The 25,859-nt window shown below is 46.7% G+C and overlaps 1 protein-coding gene across 3 annotated transcripts in view; it reads left to right on the forward strand.

Moving 5' to 3' along the window:
* Positions 1 to 25,859, forward strand: part of LOC147901272 (branched-chain-amino-acid aminotransferase-like protein 2) — a 216,258-nt gene that overhangs the window by 3,179 nt on the left and 187,220 nt on the right. For all 3 annotated transcript variants that reach the window (XM_087375482.1, XM_087375483.1, XM_087375485.1), the window contains exons 5-6: positions 15,325 to 15,417; positions 19,053 to 19,190. In XM_087375482.1, the coding sequence (XP_087231608.1) occupies positions 15,325 to 15,417; positions 19,053 to 19,190 (231 nt within the window). The remainder of the gene's footprint in view (positions 1 to 15,324; positions 15,418 to 19,052; positions 19,191 to 25,859) is intronic.

Here is a 25,859-nt window from a genome sequence, read left to right on the forward strand (position 1 = left end):
CCTGCATGATTGGGATCTGCCAGATGGCACTTTCAGCCAGGTCTCTTCACCATACTATTTTTCTATCGCAACCCTACTGAGACCTACAGCTCCTCCAGGCTCCTAGTCCTTCTTTCTCTCAGGTTTCGCCATCATTGCTAGCTCCTTTGACTGATATTCTCTTGCAATTTGCCGTCTCTACTTGTCTCTTCTCAGCACAAGCTCTGTAGTTGCGTCTTCCTCCCGGCTGAATTCTTCGTCCCCTATGCTATCCTCCTCCTCTTCTACCATTCCTTGCAATTACCTTCTAGTGGACGATTTCCCTTCCTTGCACTCATGGTGGACGATTTCCCTTCCTTGCACTCATAGAATATGCAAAGTATACCCAGCAAGGATATACTCCTGCTACAAGTGGACATTGCCAAAGCTTTTGATATTGTGTAGTGGGATTTCACTCCTATGAACACCATAAATGATCTTGCACAACTCATGAAAGTTTTAACCTTGTATGGACTAGCTGTTGGTTTGTTGGTAAACTTTCAAAAGTCCAAACTTTGCCTTTGAATGCTAAGGACTGGCATAGTTCTTTGTGGCCGGGGGAATTTGTTTTGCCCAACTACTTGTTCATCATCTCGGATATCCTTTGGGATGGAGCATCACTCGTCGTCGTAAAATAGATTGGGTACTTGCCAAGATCACGAAGAAATTGGAATATTGGAAGTTAGCCACTTGGCCACTTCATGTTTGACTCCAAATTTTGCAGTCCATTTTGGTGGCTTATGTTCAGTTCTTCTTGCCATTGATGATGTTTCGAAAAAAGTATATCTCTTCTTTCATATCCACCCTTATGGAGACTTTCTGGTGCTCCAAGCATGGCTGTAAGAGTATCAGGTTACTCTCTATGGAGCATTTGTGTTCCCCAAAGATGCATGGTGGCTTAAACATCTTGAATATTCATATTCATCTTTGGCCCACAAGGGAAAATTAATGCTGCAATTTTTATAGGGGGATCAGCCTTGGGCTTGCCATGATGTCTCACTTACTTTTGTAGCTGAATTCTCCTTCCTTTGGGCATTGGCATCCCACTCCATTGGATTTCATTCTAGGTTATATTGATGGTACAATTAAAGGCTGTCCTTTTGTTTCTGCAATGCTATTGGCCTGGAAGGAGATTCTTTCTCATCTCAAATGGAATGGTCAGGACTCTCTGGCTGGGAACTCCTTGTGTGCTGAAATCCTGGATTGGTTGAAGGCCTTTGATTGACCCCTTGCTTTACAAGAGCCCAGGCGCTCGTATTTTGTTTCCTGTTCGTGCTCGATGTCCTCATTTCCTTGTTCACCCCCTCATGGCCCCTTGATGGACCTGCCCCACCTGGTGTTGGAAGCGCATTTGGCCATAGTACCCGCCCCGTTGTGAGACGGTGGTGCAACATTCAGAGGTGCGGTCCGAGCTTGCAATGCATTTGGTCCATAAGGCAGAGTTGAGTTTTTTTGCCCAGTCAAAGCGTTTGGGTTCCGCTACCTTTGTGGTAATAATGCATAGGGTTTTATTGGTAGATTCTACTCGCCCATTCCCCTAGGGATGGTAGGGAGTGTGCTCTTTTGGTGTACAACCATGAATCCTGAGAGAAGTTCTTGAATCAGTTCATTGACAAAGTGCATGCCTCTATCAGAGACTATTTCCAAGGGGCAACCATACCTGTGATCACATTTTCATAAAGGAACTTGGCAGTACTTTTGGCATCATCTTTGCATATTTCTTTTGCCTCAGTCCATGTAGTGAAATAACATGCTACCACAATTATGTACCGGGCTTGTGTTCCTTTAGCAATAGGATGTATGGGTCCGACAAAGTCATTACTCTTGTTGGTGGCGTGCTTCATGATGATGGTACTTTGTTGTTGGTGGCCAAACAGTATGGATTGGGGATGCACTATCAACCCCTTGGGCGTTATCTCTCTCAGATGCTTCATTCTTTTTTATCAGTGCCTAGCCTTGAGCTCATGTCTCGCCTTACTAATTGGTCCTTAGATCGCGTATCTCAATGACTAGTTTGTACAGGGTTTTGATGCCTCCTCCTTGGATATCGCAACATGCAAATCAGCTTTGGTCTTTCATTCGTAATGCCAAATGGTGGCGTTAAAGATTGCAGTAGATCTAGTCCTGCAAACTTCCACTTCGCCAACAGGTGTTTCTATGGAGAGCCATGCTTGGTGTTATTTCCTTTTGGCCAACTCTTGGCCCGTTGCCATATTGCTCTTGCTTTATGCCATAGGTGTTTGGCACCCAGGGAATCCTTGCTTCATCTTTTTTGGAATTGTCCTGTCACTCACAACTTCCTGTTCTTTCTTTGGCAACGCCTTCAGGCTGTTTTACCAAGATTGAACTTGGTATTGCTAACCGCCAAATATGTAAAGTAGAGCAAGACATCTACAAAATGGGATTCCAAATGAGGTATGACCATTATGATTTCTTCGTACTTCCTTTTGGACTCACCAATTCTCCTATGACCTCTCTGGGGAAATTTGTAGTAGTATTCTTAGATGATCTTATGGTGTACAATCATTCTCTTGTCGAGCATGACGAGCATCTCCACATTGTGTAAGCGGCACTAAGGCATGAGAAGATGTATGCGAAGGATTCTAAGAGTGAGTTCTTTCACAAGGAACTCTTGTATCTTGCACATAATATTTCCTAAGAGGGCTTGAGCATTGACCATGAGAGGATCCAAAAGGTACTGGGTTGGCTTGTTCCTTAGATAGCACATATATTGACTTTTTTGGATCCTAGCCGACCTTTCGTGGTTGAGGCTGATGCTAGCGATTTTGTGGTAGGTGCAGCCTTATTCCAGGAGGACCGACATGTAGCTTTTGAGAGTAAAAAGCTAGGTGACACTTAGGTTTGGTTGCCTACTCAGAAAAAGAATTATATGCGGTCATTTATGCATTGAAAACTTGGAGGCATTATGCCAAGTTTTTTATATTGGCAGACCATGAGTGTATCGGCCTGAGTTGAGGGAAGGAAGGCATGGCGGGCTGAATTGATGCAAGACTTTGATATGGAGGTCAGATAGATATTGGAAGGGTAGTTTGAACAAGATTGCCGATGCTTTGGTGAGGTAAACCCTTTGAGTTTTATCAAGATAGGAGTTGACGTTTATGATTCCCTGAGAGGGCTATGTCGGATCGACAATCATTTTGGTCAGTATTGGTAGTAGGTCTAGAGAACAAAAGAAAGAAAGTTTATTAAATTCTCCTAAAGACCGATGGGTCTATGAGACTGAAGAAAAACCTGATACAATGAGCAAAAGGGAGGAGCTACTAAGCAAGCATCCTAACCCATGCTAGAAAACTGTGTAGACATAGTCAGTAGAATCATCGTACATGTCCACCATAATGAATCTTGGCAGTTTGATCCAATACAATACAATAGGCATACAGAACCTCAAGATACACCCAATGACGGACTAGGCAGTGTAGGCAAGAAGCCTGTAATGGATCGTTGTCTGCTATTTGGATGAGTAATAGGTCGTGTCCTCCTGGCCGCTACCCAACGCCTGACGAGCGCCATTGTAATCCGGGTCGGCTGCACCCCAGGTCTGAAAATAGAGGAGATGTCAATGAGTGTGATCTGTGCGTTTGTACTCTGTCGGGTGTGTTGGTGCAAGCATGGAAGCATGATGACAAGTTAGAAGAGGTAGAGACAATGGCACAAGTATGAAGGCAATGACAACGGATTCATTCATAGAATGGAGTACATATAGGCAACTGCCCATGAGTAGGTGGAATCTAGATCCACAATCATCTCAATCAGGAAGACCACCAATGTCTCCTAGAATCTCTCAATCACACACCACACTCCTATATTCACTCAATCACACCTACTGACTGACACATCATCAGTCACACCTAATCAGGCACACCTACACACACACGTGTTCACACACTCACTCATGTGATCACACTGACAACCATAGACCTTAGACCCTTGGTATGATCCCATTACATCGATTTGTCCCAACATACCCCCCCACAAATTGATGACTTCACCCCTGGCAGTAGTCCATGGGAACCTCATGGCTTGCCCACCTTTAGTGGCAACACACATGATCCACGACCTGGACTCACTCCGGTTGCATCAGCAGTAGACTCATTTGGACACCCTTGCTCCAACATGATCTCACTCTGAATTTGGCTATTGGTTTCCAATTGGGAGAATGGACAATGACTGTACATGGGAATACCCTTAGATCCAGCAAGGTAAAACATAAGACTCACAAAGACTCACAATCATTTAAGGGGGACTACCCATGGCAGAGAACCTTATTGACCACACAAAAACCCTAAACCTAATGTGGAATGTCTTCATTAATTTATTGAAGTTGAAAGGTATCCTTTGGGGATGCCTCTCTTGTCCTTTTCAGGAGAACCTGGAGTATCAAACTTGATCATCATCATGTCTTCAGCATGTCCTTTGATCACCAGTTCTGATGTATTGTACTTCATAATCTTCTTGTCATGCATCCAAGAACATATCTCCATAAAAGAATCACTAGCTATTATAGCTAGTATATCACCATTGAGGCACACAATGTCTTCCTTGATCTTCAGATCTATGCTCATCAAATCACTACTCAAGTGAAGCACATAACCTTTCACCATTACATGCATTTTAGGCAAAGCCAAGGCAGATAACCTATGAAGAGTATCCATCATATGAGCATCAATATGCATAACATATGCATCATAACAAGTATAAATAGGAGCCAACATACTCCAACTCATACCTTTGCATAGGAATATCACTTCATTGGACTTGAGTACCATCAAGACATCCTTCATATGCTTGCATAGACAAAGCATAAATCTCAATGTTGCATAGCATAGTGTATGAAACATGAAGCCATACATAATTATCCTCAAATTTTCCTTGTTTAATGCATAGAGCATATCATCCCCGTATACATGAATATAAATGACATCCATATCATTCAAACAAGTCGTCCACAGTCAATATACAGAGAGTACAGCTCTGACAGTCAACCCTTGAAGAGAATATTGACTTTGACTAAGTCCTTTGACTATGTATGCATGGAAATACTGTCAAAACTGCAGATAGGACCTCAAAGATGGCATAAAATGTTGCTCAAAACCTCTTCAAATGCTCAACAAAGCAAAAGACCAAAGAATACTGACATATAACTGAAAAACTTGAGCACTAGAACATTGCCAATTGAGATAATCTCTGCCAGATATAGTTACCCCCGATTTGAGCGGGTCGAAGCTGGAGGGCAACTTTTGAACTGTTTACAGCAGCAATGAGGGGGCTTTATAGACAGGATGAAGACCCTTACTGAGGACTATGTCCAGCAGAGATTAGGGATGAAATGTCGCGCGGCACTTCTCGGGGCAGCAGCTTCAAAATTCGGCGAAGATATGACGAAATCTCCTCGTTCCCTTGATGAAATGAGCTCAAATATCGGCAGCAAGTAGCTCTAGACATCGCCCAAGTGTGGCTAAGAGGGCAGATCAAAATTGTGACTGTAGCAGCCGCATTTCGAGAGAGTTTGGCCAGTAGAAATCACGGAGGCATGGGCTGTAGGCGCGCAATTTTGGAGATCCCTCCGGTGAGGATGTGCGCCCTAGTGTGGGGAAGCTGCAGCCGGAAGGATTTCAAAATCCAACGATCGGATGAGAAGAATTCGATGCTACAAGCTCAGCCAAGAAGAGGGCAAAATGAAGATGGAGTTGGAAGGGATGAAGAAGGTGATGACATGGCACCTAGGAGGCTAGGGAGGGTGAAATGGCTCTGATACCACATATTGGTGGAAGCATGGAAGCATGATGACACGTTAGAAGAGGTAGAGACAATGGCACAAGTATGAAGGCAATGGCAACTGATTCATTCATCGAATGGAGTACATATAGGCAACTGCCCATGAGTAGGTGGAATCTAGATCCACAATCATCTTAATCAGGAAGACCACCAATGTCTCATAGAATCTCTCAATCACACACCATACTCCTATATTCACTCAATCACACCTACTGACTGACACATCATCAGTCACACCTAATCAGGCACACCTACACACACATGTGTTCACACACTCACTCATGTGATCACACTGACAACCATAGACCTTATGACCCTTGGTATGATCCCATTACATCGATTTGTCCCAACAGGGTGTGCCGCGTCTTGGTCTCAGGGTCTCTGCCTCTCTTGCTAACCATGGCTGGGATAGCAACCTGCTCTGCTTGGAAGAACTCTGTGATCGTACTCTGAGATGGGCCAAGCACGTCCCTTGCTCCTATCTCCTCGATTTGATGAGATGATCTCTATGCCGGATTGCCTCGTCACTAAAAGCTGCCAGGCATCTCTGATCTGGGTATAGGAGTAGTTTGGAGAGGCCCTTGAATCCGTCTCTAAAAAGGCAATGGTATCGTCCACGAATCTGATAGTAGACTTGGCAACGGAAAAAAAAGTGCTCCTCTGACTCCACCTCATGGCTCTCACACAATGTGCAGGTACGACTCTCCGTGGGTATCCCCTCTGCTCACCCGCTCTTGATACAGAGTGGGTGCGATGACACACGTAACTGTCCAAGGGCAATCTTAAGTGAATGTGGTAGGTGGATCTTGGTGTGCCCCAGTGGGATGATAAAACCCTTCGCTGAAATGTCCTGTGGTAGATGAAAATCTCCAGGATGGGATGGTCTTACAGTTGAGTTTTTTAAAGAATATTGGCCTCTTTTGAAACATACTTCGGTGCATATGGTGAATTCTGCTTGGCAAAATTAGAAAATGCCAGACACATGGAAGAGAGGTCTTGTTAAACTCCTTCCAAAAAAGCAAATATGTGAATCTTTGGCTGATTGGAGACCTATCACGCTTATGCCAGTTATTTACAAATTTACTACGCTATATGCATGATGGGTTGCATCTTACGCAATATGGTTTTGTTCCTCGTAGGCATATCACAAACAACATTGCTGATGCCTATGTTGGAATAGAATATGCCAAATATATGCAGCAAGATGTTTTTCTATTGTAAGTTGATATTGCCAAAGCTTTTAATACTGTTCAGTGGGACTTTATTTCACAAACAATGCAGGCCTTGGGATTTGGCAAAAAAATGCAGCAAGTTATCAATTGGCTATACCAAGATAGTAAAGCTGCCTGCATACTTTCAGGGGATCTTTCTACAACCTGGACTCTTGGTTGTTCTGTTCGGCAAGGCTGTCCCCTCTTTGCTTTACTATTTGCCATAGCCACTCATCCAATGCTTCAATATATGGACCACCTTTTGGACACTGGCATGTTGCATGGATTGGAAATTCTTGGCAGCCGCAGCACAATCGCTCAAGCATATGCTGATGATTCTTTCTTTATCCCAAAAAATACTCAGAGCGATCTCTCCTTGATTATGCAGGTTCTTACCACTTAGGGCTTGGCTGTTGGTTTTCATGTGAATTTTCAGAAATCCAAGCTCTTGCCGTTGCATGCTAAAGACTGGCATAGTCTTATGTGGCTTGGGGAAATTGTTTAACCTTCTTTATTGATTCTCCTTTGGCATTATAAAGTCCCTCTTCGGCAACAAGTTTTTCTCTAGAAAGTCCTACTTGGCATTTTTCCATCTGGGCAGTTACTCGCGCATAGACATATTGCCCCGACTGTTTGCCACCAATGTCTACATTCTGCTGAATTTGTGCCTCGCATTTTCTGGCACTGTCCATATACTTGTGATTTCCTCGTTCTCATTTGTCAGGGGCTTCGAGCGAGATTTCCTACTGTTACTTTTGGCAGGTTCTTCTGGTTATTTGGTTTTCATCCAGCTAGACAGGGTTTTGATTTATTTTTTGTTTGGGTGCGCTACTGGGCACTTTGGACTCTATGGATGGACAGAAATCATAGTCTTTGGTGATCCTACTTTTCCATCTTTTGTTTTTTTCAAATGATCTCTGCAGCAATCGTTTTATGATTGCTTTCAGACTCATTTGATTGATCATGATGTATATATAGCTTATATTGAGATTTTCGGCTAAATAGTAGCTACTCCGCTTTTGGAGTAACTATGAATGTAATTATTTCATAGCAATAAAATATTCTTCTCACAAAAAAAAAAGAGAGTGGACAACCTTGTTTGACCCCAATGGTGCTCATGATCTCATCTGTCCATCCGCCCCCCATCCGAACCTTGCCGGAAACCCTCTCCTAAAGTGCCATAACAGCCCAAACTATCTCCGGCCCATATCCCAGCTCCTATAACCACCTAATGAGGCGTGCTTGAGGTACTGTATCGAAGGCTTTGTGAAAATCCACAAAGCAGCAATATACCTTTGTCTCCTTGTGATGGTCTTCTCTATGACTCTCCTAAGTGTCAGGATGTCATCCATGGTCCCGAGGTCACGTCGAAAGCCTGCTTGCCCGTCTGCTCTGAGTCCCTGCGTCTCTGCATAGCGACTGAGCTCCATATCTAACACTAAAGCATATATCTTGGACATGACATGCCTAATCATAATGGTCCTGTAGTTACTTGGATCCATGGGATCGCCTACCTTGTGGATAGGTGTGATAGTGTTGAGGGTCCAAGTGCATGCAAAACCGAGACAAACTGCTTCATTAAATAGCTTTGCAAGGATAGGGGCTAGGATATCATTTACATATGCAACAAACTCGGTGCATAAACCCTCATGATCTTTGCTTGGCTATTATGAAGTATCATGACCGAAGCTTTGATGCCCCCTTAGTGAAAAGAGTGCAAGAGTTAGGTCACTGTATGTGCGAGAGATCAGGTGTGGACTGGTTGGGGATGTCATAAAGTATGCGGGCGTAGTTGTATTGAGTGTTTGTGAGTGGTGAGGGGGACCACCGTTCAAGAAACCGTCACTAAAAGTCTTTGGAATTATTAATGAAAAGAATGTTCAATAATTCATCCTCATTTTGGCAAACAAGGCTTCGTTTCTTTTGGCGAGCTATACGGCGACATGCACGTAACGTGCTTGGTTCACTTGGTAGGCCATGTTGGGATTCGGATCGAAGTTGTAGGCGAAGAGCCTGCTTTACACTCGTCACCGTACCACCTATTCTCAACTAGTTGAAACGGACTTGCGTGCAAAGTGGAGCCCCCATCCGATAAGTACTTGTTTAAGGCGGTGGACGGTTAGAGAGGAAGCTCCACACAAATAGACTAAGACTCAGGGGTCATACCATTTGTTCAACTAGATGGTTGGTTGTTCTACATTCAATATGGCTTGTTGTTCTGAAATGTAAAGGTTTGCATTCCTAATGACGCAGAGGTTAGGAGCAAAATCCTATATGAATGTCATGATGCTCCAACCGTAGGTCATCCAAGAATCTAGCGAGCCTATAACTTCCGAAGATTTAGTAAAATGGATGTTTTATTGGCCTAAGATGAAGGCCAATATTATTGAAGTATTTGGGCATTTCAAAGCTTTTAAATCTATGGTTGAAAAAGAAACAGGCCTGCAAATAAAATGCCTAAGGTCAGATGGAGGGGGAGAGTACCTCTCAAATGAGTTTGCAAGTTTCCTGCAAGAGCATGGCATAAAGCAGCAATATTCATGCAGTCATATCCCACAGCAAAATGGACTTGCAGAAAGGAAAAACAGGCATATTGGAGAGGTATCTCATGCCATGCTCAACGAAAAAGACCTGCCAGATTATTATTGGGCTGAAGCAGTTGCTACAGCAATCTACATAATGAATAGGACTCCCACTGCAGCAATACATAGCATGACGTCAAAGGAGAGGTATACTGGTAGGAAACCAGATATTTCTCATTTGAAAGTTTTTGGTTGCATTGCCTATGTTCATGTGCTAGATGAGTTGAGATCTAAGTTGGATCCAAAAGCTGAGAAGTGCATCTTTATTGGTTATTCTCTGCAGCAGAAATGGTATAGATGCTATAATCTTTCTACTCGTAAGTTTACAGTTAGCAAAGATGTTGTTTTTTATGAGATAAGCAGCTGGTATAAACTAGTAAATGTGATTGATGATGTAGATGCACAAAATGGTAATGCTGCACAGAATTCACAGCAGCAATCACAAAATATTAGTGGACCTGTAGTGTCCTTTAGCAGTGGTTCACATACTTCGCCATGGACAGGCAGATTGAGATTAGGAGGATCTCCTCAAAGCAATGCAGATAGTGGTATGCAAGTATCACGAAAAGGAAAATAGAAAGTAGATCAGCCCATGGTTGATGTGAATGCAGGTCACTCTTATGTGGATAGTGAATCCAGTGGCTCAGAATAGAGTCTTGATGATGAGTTGGGTATTCCTTCTGTTGTTACACATGGAGTAAGGAAGACAAGGGATGTTTTGAGAGGTGGTAAAATGCTAGTAGTATCAAGGTAGGGTTGGAGGATTGTTGCATCCTGTAGACATCCCTGGAAGTAAATGTGAGTATTTCCATGGACTTCATTGTGGGATTACCACAAACTTTTGGGTTGTGGTGGATAGATTGATGAAGATGGCTAGGTTTTATCTACAAGAACAGCCATAAGGGCTACTGAGAGGGGTTGTGGTGGATAGATTGACAGAGATGGCTAGATTTTTACCTACGTACAACCAATTGAGTTGGCTCATCAATTTGTCGAGAAGTTGTTTAAATTGTATGGGTTGCCTTCTGACATAGTCGGTTGACAGAGATCCGAAGTTTTCTGGGCACTTCTAGTAGGAAGTGTTTCGAAATTGGAAACCCTTTGAGTATGAGTTCCACTGGTAATTTTGAGTCTGATGGGCAAGTAGAAAGGGTGAATCAGGTCTTGGAAGATTTGCTTCAAGCATACGTGTCCAAGAGGCCATACGTTTGGGAGAAGTACATCACAATGGAATTTGCCTACAATAGTTAGTGCTAAGGATATGGCTTTTAGCTTCTGTCCATTTATGCTTATGTACGGATATCATAGGTTGGACACAACTAAATATTTATTGTAGGATATGCAAGGGATGTCAATGATTGCATGAGAATCTATCTGGACTGCTCAGGATAGAGCATGGTTTTAATCAGGAGTGCTTAGATAGAGCACGAGAATCTATCAGGACTGCTCAAGATAGAGTATGATTTTATGATTATAGATGGCACTCATCCAACGAGTTCTCTAAGGGAATGCATTATACTTGCAAATACCAAAGGATCTAAAGATGTTACGGATGTGGTTGGTAAAAAAGTCATCCCCAGGTACTATTGACATTACTTAATCTTAAATAGATTAATGAGATTGCATATAAACTAGAATTTCCTCCTCATGTGAAAGTCCACTCGATGTTTCATGTCAATAGAACATAGGTGCTAGGAGTTGGAGGTATACTTGTTTCACCCCAAGAACTTGTGGAAGTTGAAAATTTGACCCAAATTCCACATGAATTTGAAAGAGTTGTTGGTTTCAGGGAAAGAATACTTAGGAATAATCTAATTTTGGAGTTCAAAGTTCATGGGAAGGATATGTCCGAGGAGGACTCAACTTTGGAGTCGATTGCTAGTTTGCAGAAGAACTCTACCAGTTTCATTTAGGAGTAAATGCTTCAAAGAGGGGAAGAATGTCATATACCTAGACGCTAACCTCGGATTATTGGACTTATCCAGCAGGGTTAGGGACCCCTAGGATTAAGGAAAGTAGGCTAATGTGGGACTAGAGGACTTGAACACTAGCAAAGGGCCATTTGACTATATTTAGCCAGGATGCTTTCTATAAAGCGGGATGCTCCTCTATATAAGAGTAACCAAGGCTATTGTGTCAGTATTTAGTATGCACACACCACTGTGGATCTTGAGCCTAGATTCCTGCCTTCTACATGGTGGATCACGAGATGTGCCGATGGTTCCTTCATAACGTGTTGTGGTGGTATGGGATGCTAGAGCTATGGGCATAGGCTTGTGCGAGTCTGATCTCTAGCCCACCTGCTCAAGGGTGGCTATGAGAGGTATCTGCTGATTTCTATTGTGTTTTGCTGATTGTGTTTGGACCGTGTTTAGGGTTAGATCCTAGCGGGGATGCAATAGACTAAGCCCTAGCAAGAAGTGAGACTATTTGACTCACTTGCCAAGGAGGCTAGATCACCAAGATTTGGACCTTCAAGGATCTTTCTCGAAACGGTTGGGTGCAGTGGATGATGAAGTCATTGAGAAGAGCTGCTTAGACTGCTGGGAACATGTGCTTAGTCATTGCAAGGCCCCAAATAGAGATAGAAAGCACCTTAGGAAAGACTTTTATTCTATTGAGAGACATAGGGAGGAGGAATTAGACTCTACCTAGCTAGCAATGAGTACAAATGGGCCAAGGGAGAACTACATGTGACTGAGGCCAGACGAGTGGGGTACTCTCTTCACTCCTCTTGGGCTTGCTAAATGCAAATAGGATGACATGCTAGTTTCTCCATCAGATCAGTAGGGATGTAGCTTGAGCAACTATGGGACAAGGAGATCCAAATGCATATGGACTCTCAGTGGATGCTCAACTTGACCACCTCCTATAGCCTGTTGCTCCAAGTGGAGACCTCTCTGTAGATCAAGGTAGCTCTAGAGGAGATATGGTCACAAGTCCCCTCGCGGTGATTGGAGATCATTCATGGATTTAGAGATGCTTGAGGACTCCAAGGCCCTACACATGCCGAAATGCTTGACAAAGGATGAGCTCTCTTTCTTCAGGTAGTTATGCCATATGGGACATGGTTTAGAACCCTTTGTGTGAAGCGGTCCAAGATATGTTTAACTTTGGCATGATGCCTCCCTCCCTTTCTTGAGGCTGAATTCGCCTCATCGCAAAGGGAGAGGACATGGCATGGAGGCCAATCACTCTCTTGAACATAGACTACAAGATCTTAACTAAGATCTCAAGTTTGCATCTAGGGCCTTTCCTCCGAGATCTCATGCATAATATGCAAAATGGTTTTATTCAGAGAACATGACATCTTGGACCATATCTTCATTTTTAGGGAGGCCATTGGTTGAACACAATAACTCATGCAACCTCTCATCTTCTTCCTTTTGAATTTGGAGAAGGTGCACATGGGAGAATAATGAGGCATTAGAATGTCCATCAGGTCACCAATCATGGCCGTCATAGCTTTTAATGGAGAATTCTTCTTTTAGGCAGTTACTTGGCATGGTTATGAAATCCATGCACTTTTTAGCTCACCATGGTCCAACTCATGGGGAAAGATCAAGGGAAGCAAACGAGACTCTCTTGGAACTTGAGGCTTGTGAGGAATGCTTTCATATGCTAGAATTCAGGAGGTTCTAGGATGAGTGGTTGGAGTTTGTGTGACAGCTTGCCAATGGCATCACCGGCTCTAAAGCCACCCTATCAGCCCTATGCATCGGGGAGTTTTAATTTCTGGGCTACTTGAGCGAAGGGCGAATAGTTGAGAATGCGATGTCTCCTCTCCAGGCACATTGAACTCAAAGGGAGCAGTTCATGGGACCCAACAAATGTTTTAGCATGTACATCGACTAGTTTCCACTAGAAGTTGAGCAAAGTTGGGTCCACATCCCCTCCCAAATGCAAAGAAGGTAAAAACCCAAATCAATTGGTTTGCCTTGGCAACTGCTGTCAACATGTGCCCTTTCCTAGCAAAGACCATGGAGACCACTAGGGAAGTACTGTGGAATTGTCACATAATTCCATAGGCCCAAGCCCCAAAATTCCCGAGGAGATGCTGGCTTGAACGAGACTACAAGTGTGCACTAATTGAAGAGTCTATCAAAGAGGAATGGATCCAAGATGGGTAGGAAATGAAGGCCTTCCTTGGAATAGGCACCAAGGGAGGGGAGCTGGCAGCAAGAGGCTGAATGGTGTGTGTGTGTGTGTTTGTGTAGTGTGAGTGGCCTCTCTCAGGATGCTGCTTCTGCTCTTACTCAGATTGATCCTCCGAATGAAGCTCAAATGCTAATCCCTATTTTATCAGCTGCAGCTTCTTCATCGGAAGATACGGATGTTGATTTAGCTTCTCTGCCTTTGCTGCCTGTGTCAGAGTTTTCTTCTGTCCGGGATGCAGAAGTACCCTTTTTACTGGAATCTTTTCATCCCATGTTACAACAGGTTTTTGACCCTCTGATTCAAAAGTTTCGCGTATCAGCCTATACAAGAAGAATCACAAGGGCAAAAAACAGCTTGTTTTTATTGATGGTGTGGTTTCATCACTACATCAGTTTTTATAGAGCAACAACTTGAAGCTAGAGGATGCCGTGTTTGATCCTCCTCCAGCTTGATATGTCACTTTTACTTGGCTACCTCATGACTTTTGCTCTGAGGTTTTACTTGTAAAACTTTTTTCTTGTACTTATTGGTGGGTTTTTACCTCTTTTGAGGTTTCCCACACAGAAATATAAAGATTTCACTAAAAAAAAAGTGAGTGGCTTCCAAGGATGAGAAAGACTGGACCATCTAGGAGTGGGGGGGTCCAGTGGGGGATCATGTGGAGGAAGGGATGCAAGGAGGGAAAATGTGGCTGAGGGTGGACTGGTGGGGAATCCTGGATTACCAATGCTCTTCAAGTTCCTGAACAACCTTTCTCGAGGGTAGGTGATGGCTGTGCTAATTTGCCCCAAACCACTTTTTTTCGCGGGCACATCATAAGGAGGTGGTCACTTTGCTGCGATTGGAGCTAGATGTGAACCCAAACTCTCTGTGGACTAAGAGGCTTGTGACTCCTGGTGACGATCCAATGGTGGGTGTGTATCCCCATTAGCTCCTTGTCCTTCTATGTAATGCTCATCTTACTGAAAACTTAAAAAGTTTGTTCAACCCAAAAAAAGCTTTCATAAATGTGCAAGATGATAATCACTTCTAAGCCGATTTTGGCTACGTTTGAGGGCTTCTTAACATTCTAGCCACAGCCCTTGACCCTAAGTCCACCCCTATGTCCTAGTTTGGCAACTTGCCACCATGGGTGCCACACATATGCGATGTGTAAGCCTTGTGTGTACCTATCCCTCTTGCAATCCCCAACAAGACCCTCCGTAACTCAAATATAACGCACAAGGTCACACACAAAAATTAGACAAACTTACATTTGTTTAAAACCTTGAGTCAATATTAAACCAGTCTGCAAACTAGAATGTAACATGCTACCTCCCTTTGCCCACCGCCTTGCATTCTTGGTTAGCCATTTGTCATAGGAATGGAGGATAAAATGTTTTGTATCAAATAGATAAGTTACTGTTTAAAAGTTTAGATGAACGTAATTTAATAGTAGAAAACTGACATTTCAAGATAAGGGTTTCAACACCTTTGTGACTTTTTTAACGTGTATCCATGCGGGAGAGATATAACAGCTTTTCAAATAATGTGATTTTTGGCATATTTCCTCCGTGCAGAACATGGCAAAACAAAGAACGACTTGTTTGACCTCTGAGCTCATGAGCACAGGCAAACATCTCATTCTTATTAGGAACCCACTTGACATCCTGGTAAGTAAATTATTTATTAAATAACCATGAGTTGTAACCTTAACTTATTTTCTCATCTCCTTTTTCAAGAAGCGAAATATTTTTGTTTGTAGTTTTGAAATTAGTCACAATTGAATAAAGACGTTGACTTGAGAGAAATCGGCACATCAATTGAATGCTACCATAGTCTATAAATCTTTAGAAGCTATCACGATAGTATTGCACATGTCCTATGCTTTTAATCTGAACTTAAGACAGGGCATGGTTTCTCTATTTGATATTGCATGTTCTTAAACCTGACCATGTATCTCAGCAAAATAAGCAGCAAATAAATCATTCTTAATTGTGGAAATGTAGCAAGCCGGTGCTCTGCATTTGGAAACAGATATTGCACAGTATACTGATTGCAAGCATGTAAGGTGCCCACTGATAGGATTATTATAATTATGGAATTCCTCAACCTAATAGATGTGTATAAGAAAAAAGACAGAGTGATGCCATAGGTCTCCCAGTGTGCTCCCTGTGTGGTGATGTCTGAGTCATGTGTGAGGTCTCCCAATGTGCTCTCCCTGTGGGGATCCACTGCAAGCTCTTGTCTAGCATTCTTGACTGTTTACTCGAAGAATGTCCTATGGGGAGATGCTGCATCAATCCATTGTCACCCTCCAGTGGGCATCCCCAATAAAATAAAAAATGCCTTGGGTTTACCCATGACAAGAGAGGGGTGAGGATCTAGAGAAGGGATCCTCAATCAACTCCTGCTCTGTCAGTCTAAATAGTCTCAACCTCGTACAGAATTCTTTCCCCTCCTGTTCCTAAAGGACGCATATTACCTGTAAAGGAAGACTTGTGCTTGAGAAGACTCCCAACCAGTGAATGTGTATACTCTTAATATGATCTGCTCCTGACTCCACTCAAGGAGTTATGGTTTTCAACCTTATGAGTGACTATCATGAGATTGAAACTGCACTATGTTGTGGTTTTAGAGGATGAGTTTGGGCATGTTCCCGGACTCATCTAGGTATATGATCTGCTCCTGAATCCACTCAAGGAGTATAGCTGTGTCAATCTGCAGGGCGCATCTGTGAGTGCCTCGCAAATCCTGAGTGATCGTGTGATGCTTAGACAAGGGCAACTCCCTGAAAAGTCTCGAAGCACCTCTAGTGGAGGCCGGTCCGCTCGTCCATCTAGGCCACTACATGTATGTATAGGAACATATGCAATGGTGTGGTTAGGTAGGCTAGTCCTAGTTTAATTAGTCTAATCTATTTTATTTCCTCATATCTGGGTTTCATATATAATGTAGGAGTTGTACTTTCATCAGTAACTATTCAGTGGAGCTTTCTAGTTGAGTCAAGCTCTCTTGTGGAATTCACTCTTATGTCTTTGCTTCACACTTCATAACTCTCCAACATTTGGTATCAAAGCAAGACTGGCTAGCAGCTGTCGATACAAACTAATGTCAAAATTTTCAGGTATGTCATGCCTACTAAGCTTGAGACCTTTCTCAAGTGTACTCTCCACTTTGGTTTTAAGATTGTGACATTGACCTTCATGGGTAAACAGACTCTAATTGGTCAGGGGACATTGATGACAAGCACTCCACTTCTGGCTATTGTTTCTTATTGGGTTCAGTTTGCATTTCATGGCTTAGTAAGAAGCAAGCTAGAGTCTCTCTTTCAACCAGTGAAGTGGACTATAAGACAGCAAACGCAGCCACTATGGAATGCATGTGTTTTAAGTTCATGCATGATCTGCATCATTCTCAGGATGGTGTGGCCACTCTCACTTAGTGTGACAGTCAGAGTTGCATCACCACTGCAAACAATGTTGTCTTTCGTGCTTGCATGAATCACCATTGAAAATTGTCACCACTTGATTAGAGGTTGTATAAGGATGGCTTCATTAACCTCATCTCTTGTCCATCACGTGGTAGGCATCTTCAGCAAAAGATTTTACCCCAATACATTATACACCTTTGAGAAGGCTTGGGGATGAGACATCTACAATGAAATGACATTGTTTTATTTGTTTATACTCCCATAGGTTGCTATATACTTATCGAAGAATTTGTGCAACCATAGTATTTTAGGTATGCTAGGTACTACTGAAACATTTTTAGAGTACTTCAGCCATACTGTTGAAGGGGGACTTGTTAGAATATATGCAATGGTATACGGTTATGTAGGCTAGTCCTAGTTTGTTTAGTTTAGTCCATTTCATAACCCAGGAGTTGTACTTTCATTGGTATCTATTTAGTGGATCTTTCAGTTGAGTGTAGCTCTCTTGTGGAATACACTCTCGTTCATTTCATGACTCTCCGATGGTATCCTTAGTAGCCTAGTGGACATCCCAAGTCATCAATGAAAAACTGATTCACATGGTGGGCAGAGGCCTGTCCCTCTTAACCTGAGTCTGAGGAGGAGCATGTGAAAGGGCTGGCCTGATATGTCTCCCAGCTCTGATGATCGCTACCTATTGGGGAGGAGTCTGATGTGGGCATTTGTGCTTGTGCTTGACATCTAGTCAACTCTTCCATGGGAAGTGCACCTATGAATATCTTGAGTGAAAATTCGTTCCAAGGCTCATCCTTATGAAATAGTCCGCTAACAACCAGCTTGCCTAGCAAGGCCTTGCATTGGATGTGAGGCTCGTTAATATTGATGCCTCCCTGTTTGCAAGGGCAAGATGATCGTCCTCCAGGACACTCTCGTCCTTGTGTCGTGTGTGCCATCCAATCCAGACCAAAGATGTTTTTGTATTAATCTCCTGAGTTGGCCAATACAAGTGCGCGAAAAGCACCAAGACGATGTCATGTACCATGCAGAGGCTAATATCACTTGATTCACCACAAGTTTTCTACTAAAGTGGGGAGCTCCAATGGAGTAATTTTCTCTCGATGTTGTCCAAAACTGGAGCGAACAGCTCTCTGGGGGTGATATCCAAGCCTATGTGGCATCCTAGATATCTAGCAATAGCGTCACTAGTCTACAATCCGATGGATTTACACCGATGGGGTGATATTTGCGTACTAGTCGAAAATTCGATGGATTTATGCTAGTTGATGAGAGCACCTTCTGGAAGACAAAAGTCCCCCAAAGTTGCAAGCCTTGAGTGAGGACTTGGCTCTGAGATAAATGATACAGTGAGGAAACTCCTAAGATCGATTGCTCAGAGAAACCCATATGTTGTATAGTTCTCTCCAAGAAAGTCCCACCCGTCCCATCAGAGGCCTCGTCAAAGTCAAGTAGAAGAATGGCTAGGAGCTGATGATTCTCCTTGGCCATTCAACCACTTGCTAGAATGAGAAGATACTAAAAAGATGCTCTTGCCTTGTATGAAGTTATTCTTAATGCAGGTTTTGCACATTATGTGGATTGCACTAAGGAAAAGTGAGCACAATTTTGTTTCACGATAATCAAAGGCACATAAAAGAAACACCTGTAACAAATTTTGTGTCCCATGATGTACCACCTTTTTGTGACAAAATCGTCAAGCTTGTTAGGATAATCCGAAACACAGTCTGTAGGCTCTTGCAGTTTTTTCCTGTTTCACTAATTTTGTGCTGCCTTGGGTAAATCTTACGTATATTTGTTTGGGTCTTGTACAATGGGCCACATGTTTTTGCTTTAATTAATACTTCTTTGTCTTTGTAGCCTTCATTTGACAATGTTGTACCAGCATCAAGTGATGAATTGGATTTGACGACTTTAGTTGCAATTTATAGCGAATTGAGAAGGTTGGGTCATCCTCCACCAGTTATTGATGCAGCTGATTTACAAAATGACCCTGAGGTAGCTTTTCTTCCTTATATTTTGTACTGTGATCTTTTTTTTCCCCCCCCGAAAAAACAGTGCTGATTATATTACTTCGAAAAACAAGATACAAGAGGTCAGTTTTGCAGCTGACGGGGCTGCGTTCACAAATCGGACGCAGCCCTAAATGGAAACAAAAAGCTCTCTCTCACGGAGGGATCAGGCGGGTTTGAATAAACAGCCAGAGAGGTGGTGAATAGCGCCACTGAAGGCCCTGAGAAGTATGCTCGAAGAAGAGGCCCTGCGTATCCCAATCTCGGAGGAAACGTCTCCGCTTCTCCCGGCCAGCCCGGGAATCTCCCTGTATCTGGTCCCACTGGCCTCTGAGTGTGTGTATAATCTCACTCCAGATGTCGGCCATGACCTGGGCAGTCGAAAGAGAGGTACCACCGAGGATCTGCGCGCAGCGCGAGGTCCAAATGTGCCAACCAGCGATGCTGCTAATAATCTCCCAGACTGGTTGCCTCTCTTGATATCCTGTGTCCGCCTCTGCCAGGTGCGGCGGGATGCCCTCAAGCGGCCCCCAAGTCCCCTGTGTGATAAGGAACATGGGGTCCTGAGGGCCTGCCTCGAACAACTGATGAAAGCCAAGTGTGGTGCTGCACCAACAGAACGCGCCCAAGGTGATCAAACCTAGCTCCGGTGCTGCGCGAGTAAGGATCCCGAAGGTCCACCTCCACACTTCCTGTGCGCGAGGGCAGCTCCACAGGCAGTGCTTTGGTGACTCCTCGTCCTCAAGACAAATCTGACAAAGTCCATCCTGACCAATCTGCCGCAATCAGCTCCCCACTGGAAGACCCTTGTGGGCGAGTAGCCAAAGGAAGTAGGAAATCTTCCGCGGCCACCAGCTCTCCCACAAGGCCTTCTAGAAGGCCTGCAAGAATAGCCTGGAGATACCCTGAGCATACCAACTGGGCCGCTGGGTGGGCGGGCGGCTCTGCATCCTCCCGAGAACTCTCGTGCCCAGTGTCGTGCTGTAAGTGAAGAGAGGGGTCGGTCCCTGGCCTGCCACAACCTCTGGCCATCTCCACTCACCTGGGTCCCAATCAAGCTCTGACAGGGTCCGCCCCTCCCAAAGCCAGAGTCGCCATAACTGCAGGTGATCCTGTTCTATACTAGGATCGATCCGCCAAACCTTCCCCACGAGGCCTACGACCCGAACCCTCTGCCACAGAAGAAGGGGGTCGATGAGCACACCCTCTCTCCTGAGTCGGCCGTCCCCCAAAACCGCGAAGAAGGAAACAGAGGTGTCGTCCATCCGGCCTGCAACCACCAGTGGGATGCCACGGGGGGTGAACTGTCCAAGCCAACGGTCATCACCGGGCATGAGGATCTGAATCTCGGGTGGAACCAACCAACCGGCAGGAATCGCTCGGTCTATCTCTGTGCGTCTCGCCTGAGCTCCACGGACACCTCTAGCTGCGGCTGCTAGAGCAACGGTCTCGAAGTGTCTGTAAGTGTCCCTCCAAACTCGAAGGGACCGGGCTGGCCCCCGCATCCAACCGTCCCACAGGATATGTGACCTCTCCCCTAGCTGAAGGCCCAAGGTATCTCTGACCTGATCGTTCCAGATGAGCGGCTGACGGTCGATCTCCTCCTGACTGCTAGGAGGGGACTGGAGGAGACTGAGACGGAGTCGCCTCCAAACCATAAGAAGGCTACGAATGAGCGGGGAGCGGGGGTGAGTAAGCGGTGCAGAGGTGAAGATCCACCAGAGGGACGGTAGCCACTCTCCACCTCGGCGCAGGACGCAAGAACTGATCCCCTACTGAAGTAACATCTTCCACGTTTGCCCCCCTGGGGTCAAACCGCGGATAACTAATTGCCCAGCAGGGCCTGACTCTGAAGCTCCGGATCAATGGCCCCCAAGCCACCCTTAGCCTGCGGAAGAATGACTGTCTGCCAGGCTACCCTGGCTCTGGTATCTCTGAGACCATCCCCCCCAGACCACAGGAAATTCCGGACCATCCTTCTGAGCTGTGCCACGCTGGATCTCGAGAAGCACCAACAAGAAGCCACATACCAGGCCGTGGCCAAGAGAACCTGGTTGGCTACAAGAGGACGACCTGCAAGAGAGAGCTTAGCAGTACTCCAGAAAGCCAGCTTCCGTCGAATGGAATCTAGCACCGGGAGAAACTGCTGAGCTGGCGTGATGTCCAGGCCGACCTGAAAGCGGAGATATCTAGCTGTCTGCCCCCGCGGGATCCATCTGAAACCCAAAAACCTCCCCCACTGTGAGCAAGCCCCAGGGTTTGTGAGAAAACCAACTGATTTGTTCCAGTTGATTTTCGCACCGGCTGCCGAGCAGAAGACCTCTAAGGCCAGCCTCACCCTCTCCAGCATCATCTCATCATCCTGAACGTACAGCGTTGTGTCATCTGCATACTCCGAGTCCAGGAGCTCCGTGTCCTCCCTGATGGGAAGGCGAACACCCCGGAGCCCGGTCGACCTCGCCCGAAGGTAGTATGTCATCGCCTCGGCGAAGAAGAGAAACAGGTAAGGAGCGAGGGGGCAACCCTGATGCACTGATCTCTCCAATCGAAATCGCTCTCCCATCCTGCCGCCGATGATGACCCTGCTGGAAGCTGTCCTGTATAATGCTGAGATACCCTGAATCCATCCTAGTGGGAATCCCAGTCTCTCCAAAGTACCCTCTAGGAAGGACCAGTCCACTCGATCGTAGGCCTTCTCAAAGTCGAGAAGTAGGATGGCTAAGTGCGACCCGCTGTGCTGAGCCCACTCCGTCGCCTTTGAGAAGGTAAAGACATTATCCAGGATACTACGATCTTGGACAAAGCCTGTCTGAGTGTCATGAATGAGGTCAGGAAGTAGTGGCCGAACTCTGGCGCTGATCATCTTGGCAAGGATTTTGTAGGCAGTGGTGAGGAGAGTGATCAGGCGCCACTGACGGATCTCCTGTCGGTATCCTCCCTTCGGAATGAGGCAAATCAATCCCGAAGAGAGGCTCTCTGGCATATGTCCGCTGCTGAAAATCCTCTGGAGGGCTGCTAGGAGGGGCTGATGGATCTGATCCCAGAAAGAGGTGAAGAAAGCGCGAGAGAGCCCATCCTCGCCAGGGCATTTCTACCCATCGATGGCCATCAAGGCCTCCTGCATCTCAACATCTCAACAGTAGTGAACGGTGCCATCAACGTCGTCTGCATGCTGGGCTGAACAAGGGCTGGAATGTGCCTCCACACCTCCTCGCGGGAACGTCTAGTACGGGGGGCAAGCTGCTCCTGCTGGAAAAGAGTCTTGTAGAAGTCGGTAGCCAACCCCAAGACCTCTTCTGGATCAGTAACGATGTGCCCCTCCGCTGTTCGAAGACTCCGGAGCTGATCACCTGCTGCCCTCTGGCCATGCATCCTGAAGAACTCTTTGCTCATTCGGTCGCCCTTCCGAGCCCAGTAGGAGAGGGAGGCGTGATAAGAAAACTCTGAGCGACGCTGGAGAGTCTCCTCAAGAAGGGCTCTGGCTCGAAGGACCTGGACCCGAAGCTCCTCCGAACCCGGAGCTGCCTGCTGGAGTCGCTGAATGGAGGCGAGGTCCCTACGAAGAGCTCTCTCTCTGCCCCACCACTCCTGGCGAACCTGAAGGGCTACGAGCTGGCAAATCTGGCTGGACTCCTGCAAAGCCTACGCCACCGACTCTACCAGATCCACGCACGTGCCCCAATCTCTGTCCCAAAGGCTATCGATACTACTGCGCACCTCCTCCCTAGAGAAGATGGAATCAGGAATCCTGCACGAACGGGGAGGAAGGGACCGAGCTGCCGAGTCTAGTGATAAGAGCACTGGCGCGTGGTCGGAGAGTGTCGTCCCTGGCACTATACCCACCTGACCACCTCTGCTGATGGCCCAATCACTGACATAAAATCTGTCCAATCTCTCCAGGAGTCTGCCTCCTTCCCTGCGGAAGCCCCATGAGAAGTCCAAGCTCCCGTGCCATCGGCGGAAGGACGGGTCTCTCCAGTTGTCCCTACCTCCTGTCGCGAAGATAAAGGAGTCCCACGCGGCCTGCTTTGCCTGAGCTATACCTGTAAACTTTGGTCCTCTGCCCTGCTGGTCCTCCAAAGTCTCCAGATTGTTGAAGTCACCTCCAACAATCCACGAATCCATGTCTGGGAGAATCTCTGTGAGTGTCCTCCAGAAAGTGGCTCTGCATCGGAGGTCTGTGGGTGCATAGATGTTGAGGATTCCTATTCTGGAGCCCTCCAACTCTAGGCCAACCCAAAGTGCACGGCCTGGGATCAACGTACCATGACCAAAAACTCCCTGGGCAAACGACTCGCAAACGGAAGTACAGACACCGCCACTCCTCCCCTATGCACCAATCGAGGGCTCCCAATAAGTGCGAGAGCGTCCAGGGAGGATCTTCCCGCAGCTACGGGAATGAGCCACTGAAAGCTTATGCTCCTGGAGCAGGAGTATATCCAAGCGACCAATCACTGCTGGCTGAAGTTCCTGTCTCAAGATGAGTTTCCTAGGACCACGGGTGCCAGAAGAATGAAACCCGTTCACGTTCCAGGAGACAAGGTGTAAGCTCATGATGAGGACTGGTAGGCTGCGAACAACTGTTTGCTCGCGGCTGAGGTCGATGAAGAGGCTGAAATTTCGGAATGAAGGCGCTGACGCTTTTGTGAGGGTTTGGAGGGGGAGGCGGGGTCATCCTGCCCGTTCTTCAACACTTTTAGCAAAGGCGTGAGACCTTTGGTGCCATGGATAAACGCTTTGTCGAGCCAACTCGAGATCTCTGAGGTAGTCATCCCGTAGAAGGCGCGAAGTTTCTGAGGAGTCCAGGCTCTGACATCCTGGGGAAGGGGCCACCACAGAGGGGGCCTGAGGATCACAATCAATCTGAAACGCTTGGCGGCGCAACGCCACCGCAGGCGCACGTCACCCTCGGACCATTGAGTCTCAAGAAGCTGTCCACCCGATGGGCCTATCCAGGAGCAAATCTGAGCGTGCGTCTACTCTCTGAGAGCCTCCCAGACCGAGTCGTCTGTCCAAGTCTCGGTGCCATCGCTGAGAAAGGTGAAAGCAAAGCTGGGGCCATCCCTCGGCACCAAGGCTGCGATCTTCCCATCCGCCCCTTTACGGAGCAGGAAGATACTGATGTCGAGGCAAGCAGGGAAGGTCCCAAGGTCGGCCACATCCAAGTAATCCCAGGGACCAGATCTGTAGAAGTCGCGAGGAAGCTCTCTCTCTTGGAGCTGAGGCCCGCCAGAGTCTGCAACTGAGGGGGTCGGGCTAGCAGACAGGGAAGACTGCTCCAGGGGTGGTGCAGACTCGGGATGCCCTGCCTGGGGTGGGGAAGGGGAAGGAGGCTGAGGGGTAGGCAACTCAGACTCCACGGAAGTGACTAGCAGGGGGGCGGAGGAGGGGGAGTGGGAGCTGCCCTCGGCTGAGGAACCACCGGTGCAGCTGACACTACAGAAGAGCTGAGAGGGGCGGGGAAGGGGGGATGGGGCTGGAGCTGGGACTGGGGCTGAAGAGGAAGAGGAGGGGGCTGAAGAGGAAGAGGCGGGCGCTGATGCTGCGGGTCAGGAAGAGGGGGCTGCGGCTGGGGTAGGGGCTGGGGCTGAGTGGAAGGGAGCTGGGGATCGGAAGAGGGGGGGACCTGAGGTTGCGGAGGGCGGGCTACAGACGAAGAAGAAGCTCTCCCAGGACCTTGGGGCGGCTTTCTGTCAGGTCTCTGAGGCGCTGCTGCAGGTTGGGTGACCTCTGCCTCCTTGCCTTTGTCAGAAGTCTTCTTATTCTTTCCTCTTTTCCTTCTGACCTCGGGCCGCCAGCCACCTCTGGACCGGACTCCGGCTGCCTCTGCTCTTCCTGACGTGGCTGCCTGGAGGGAGGGGAAGGGGGCTGAGGGGGGGGGGCGGGGGGGGCCGAAAGGAACTGGAGAAGCGTGCACAAGCAGCAGCCAGGTGCCCAAAGCTGTGACACCTCAGGCACTGGCCTGGCTGTCCTGTGACTACCATGCTCTGAGTAATGCTGCCAGCATCTGTCACGATCTCAATCACTGCAGGGAGGGACGCAGGGTCTGCCACAGCCACACGGACTCTGGGAGCTCCTGCCGCAGTAACCGCGTCGACAAAAGTGTCATGCATCACCCAGCCAAAGTGGGAACCCAGGTCCCTGACTATCGGCCGCAACTTAGCAGCAAGGCCTGGAAAAACTAGCGTCACTGGGTGGCGAGGTATACGGAAACGAGCATCAAAGTCCGCTGCGCTGAATCCTCGGTACCAAGGGACTATCATGATGATCTTTCCATCCACAGATGTGGGGGAACCAGCAATCAGGTTGCTCGCAGCTTTCGCGAGGAGAGTTTAAGCCAGAAGATGCCCCTTCCCATAAGGGCCACCTCCTCGATGTGGCTGTCCTGTAGCATAAGAGTGGACTGGAGCCAGTCCTTGATGGCTGGTCTGGAGGGAGAGTGTCCAATGACTCTGCCGTAAACGGAAGTGAGGGCAAAGTCATTGGCAACCTGTTGTACCCGAGACGACTGTTGCTCTGTCAGGATCACGCGGTAGGCATCTGGAGAGGGAGGGTTCGGCTGGGCCTCCGGTTCCGGGCAGGGAGCCGCCATACCGCCAAGACAAACTGCGAGACCTCCGATGAAGAAGAGGCTGCCACCAAAAAGGGGGGAGAT

Source organism: Dipteris shenzhenensis, chromosome 6, assembly GCF_047967505.1.
Source record: "Dipteris shenzhenensis isolate YYH24624 ecotype China chromosome 6, Dip_SZ_1.0, whole genome shotgun sequence".
NCBI lineage: Eukaryota > Viridiplantae > Streptophyta > Polypodiopsida > Gleicheniales > Dipteridaceae > Dipteris > Dipteris shenzhenensis.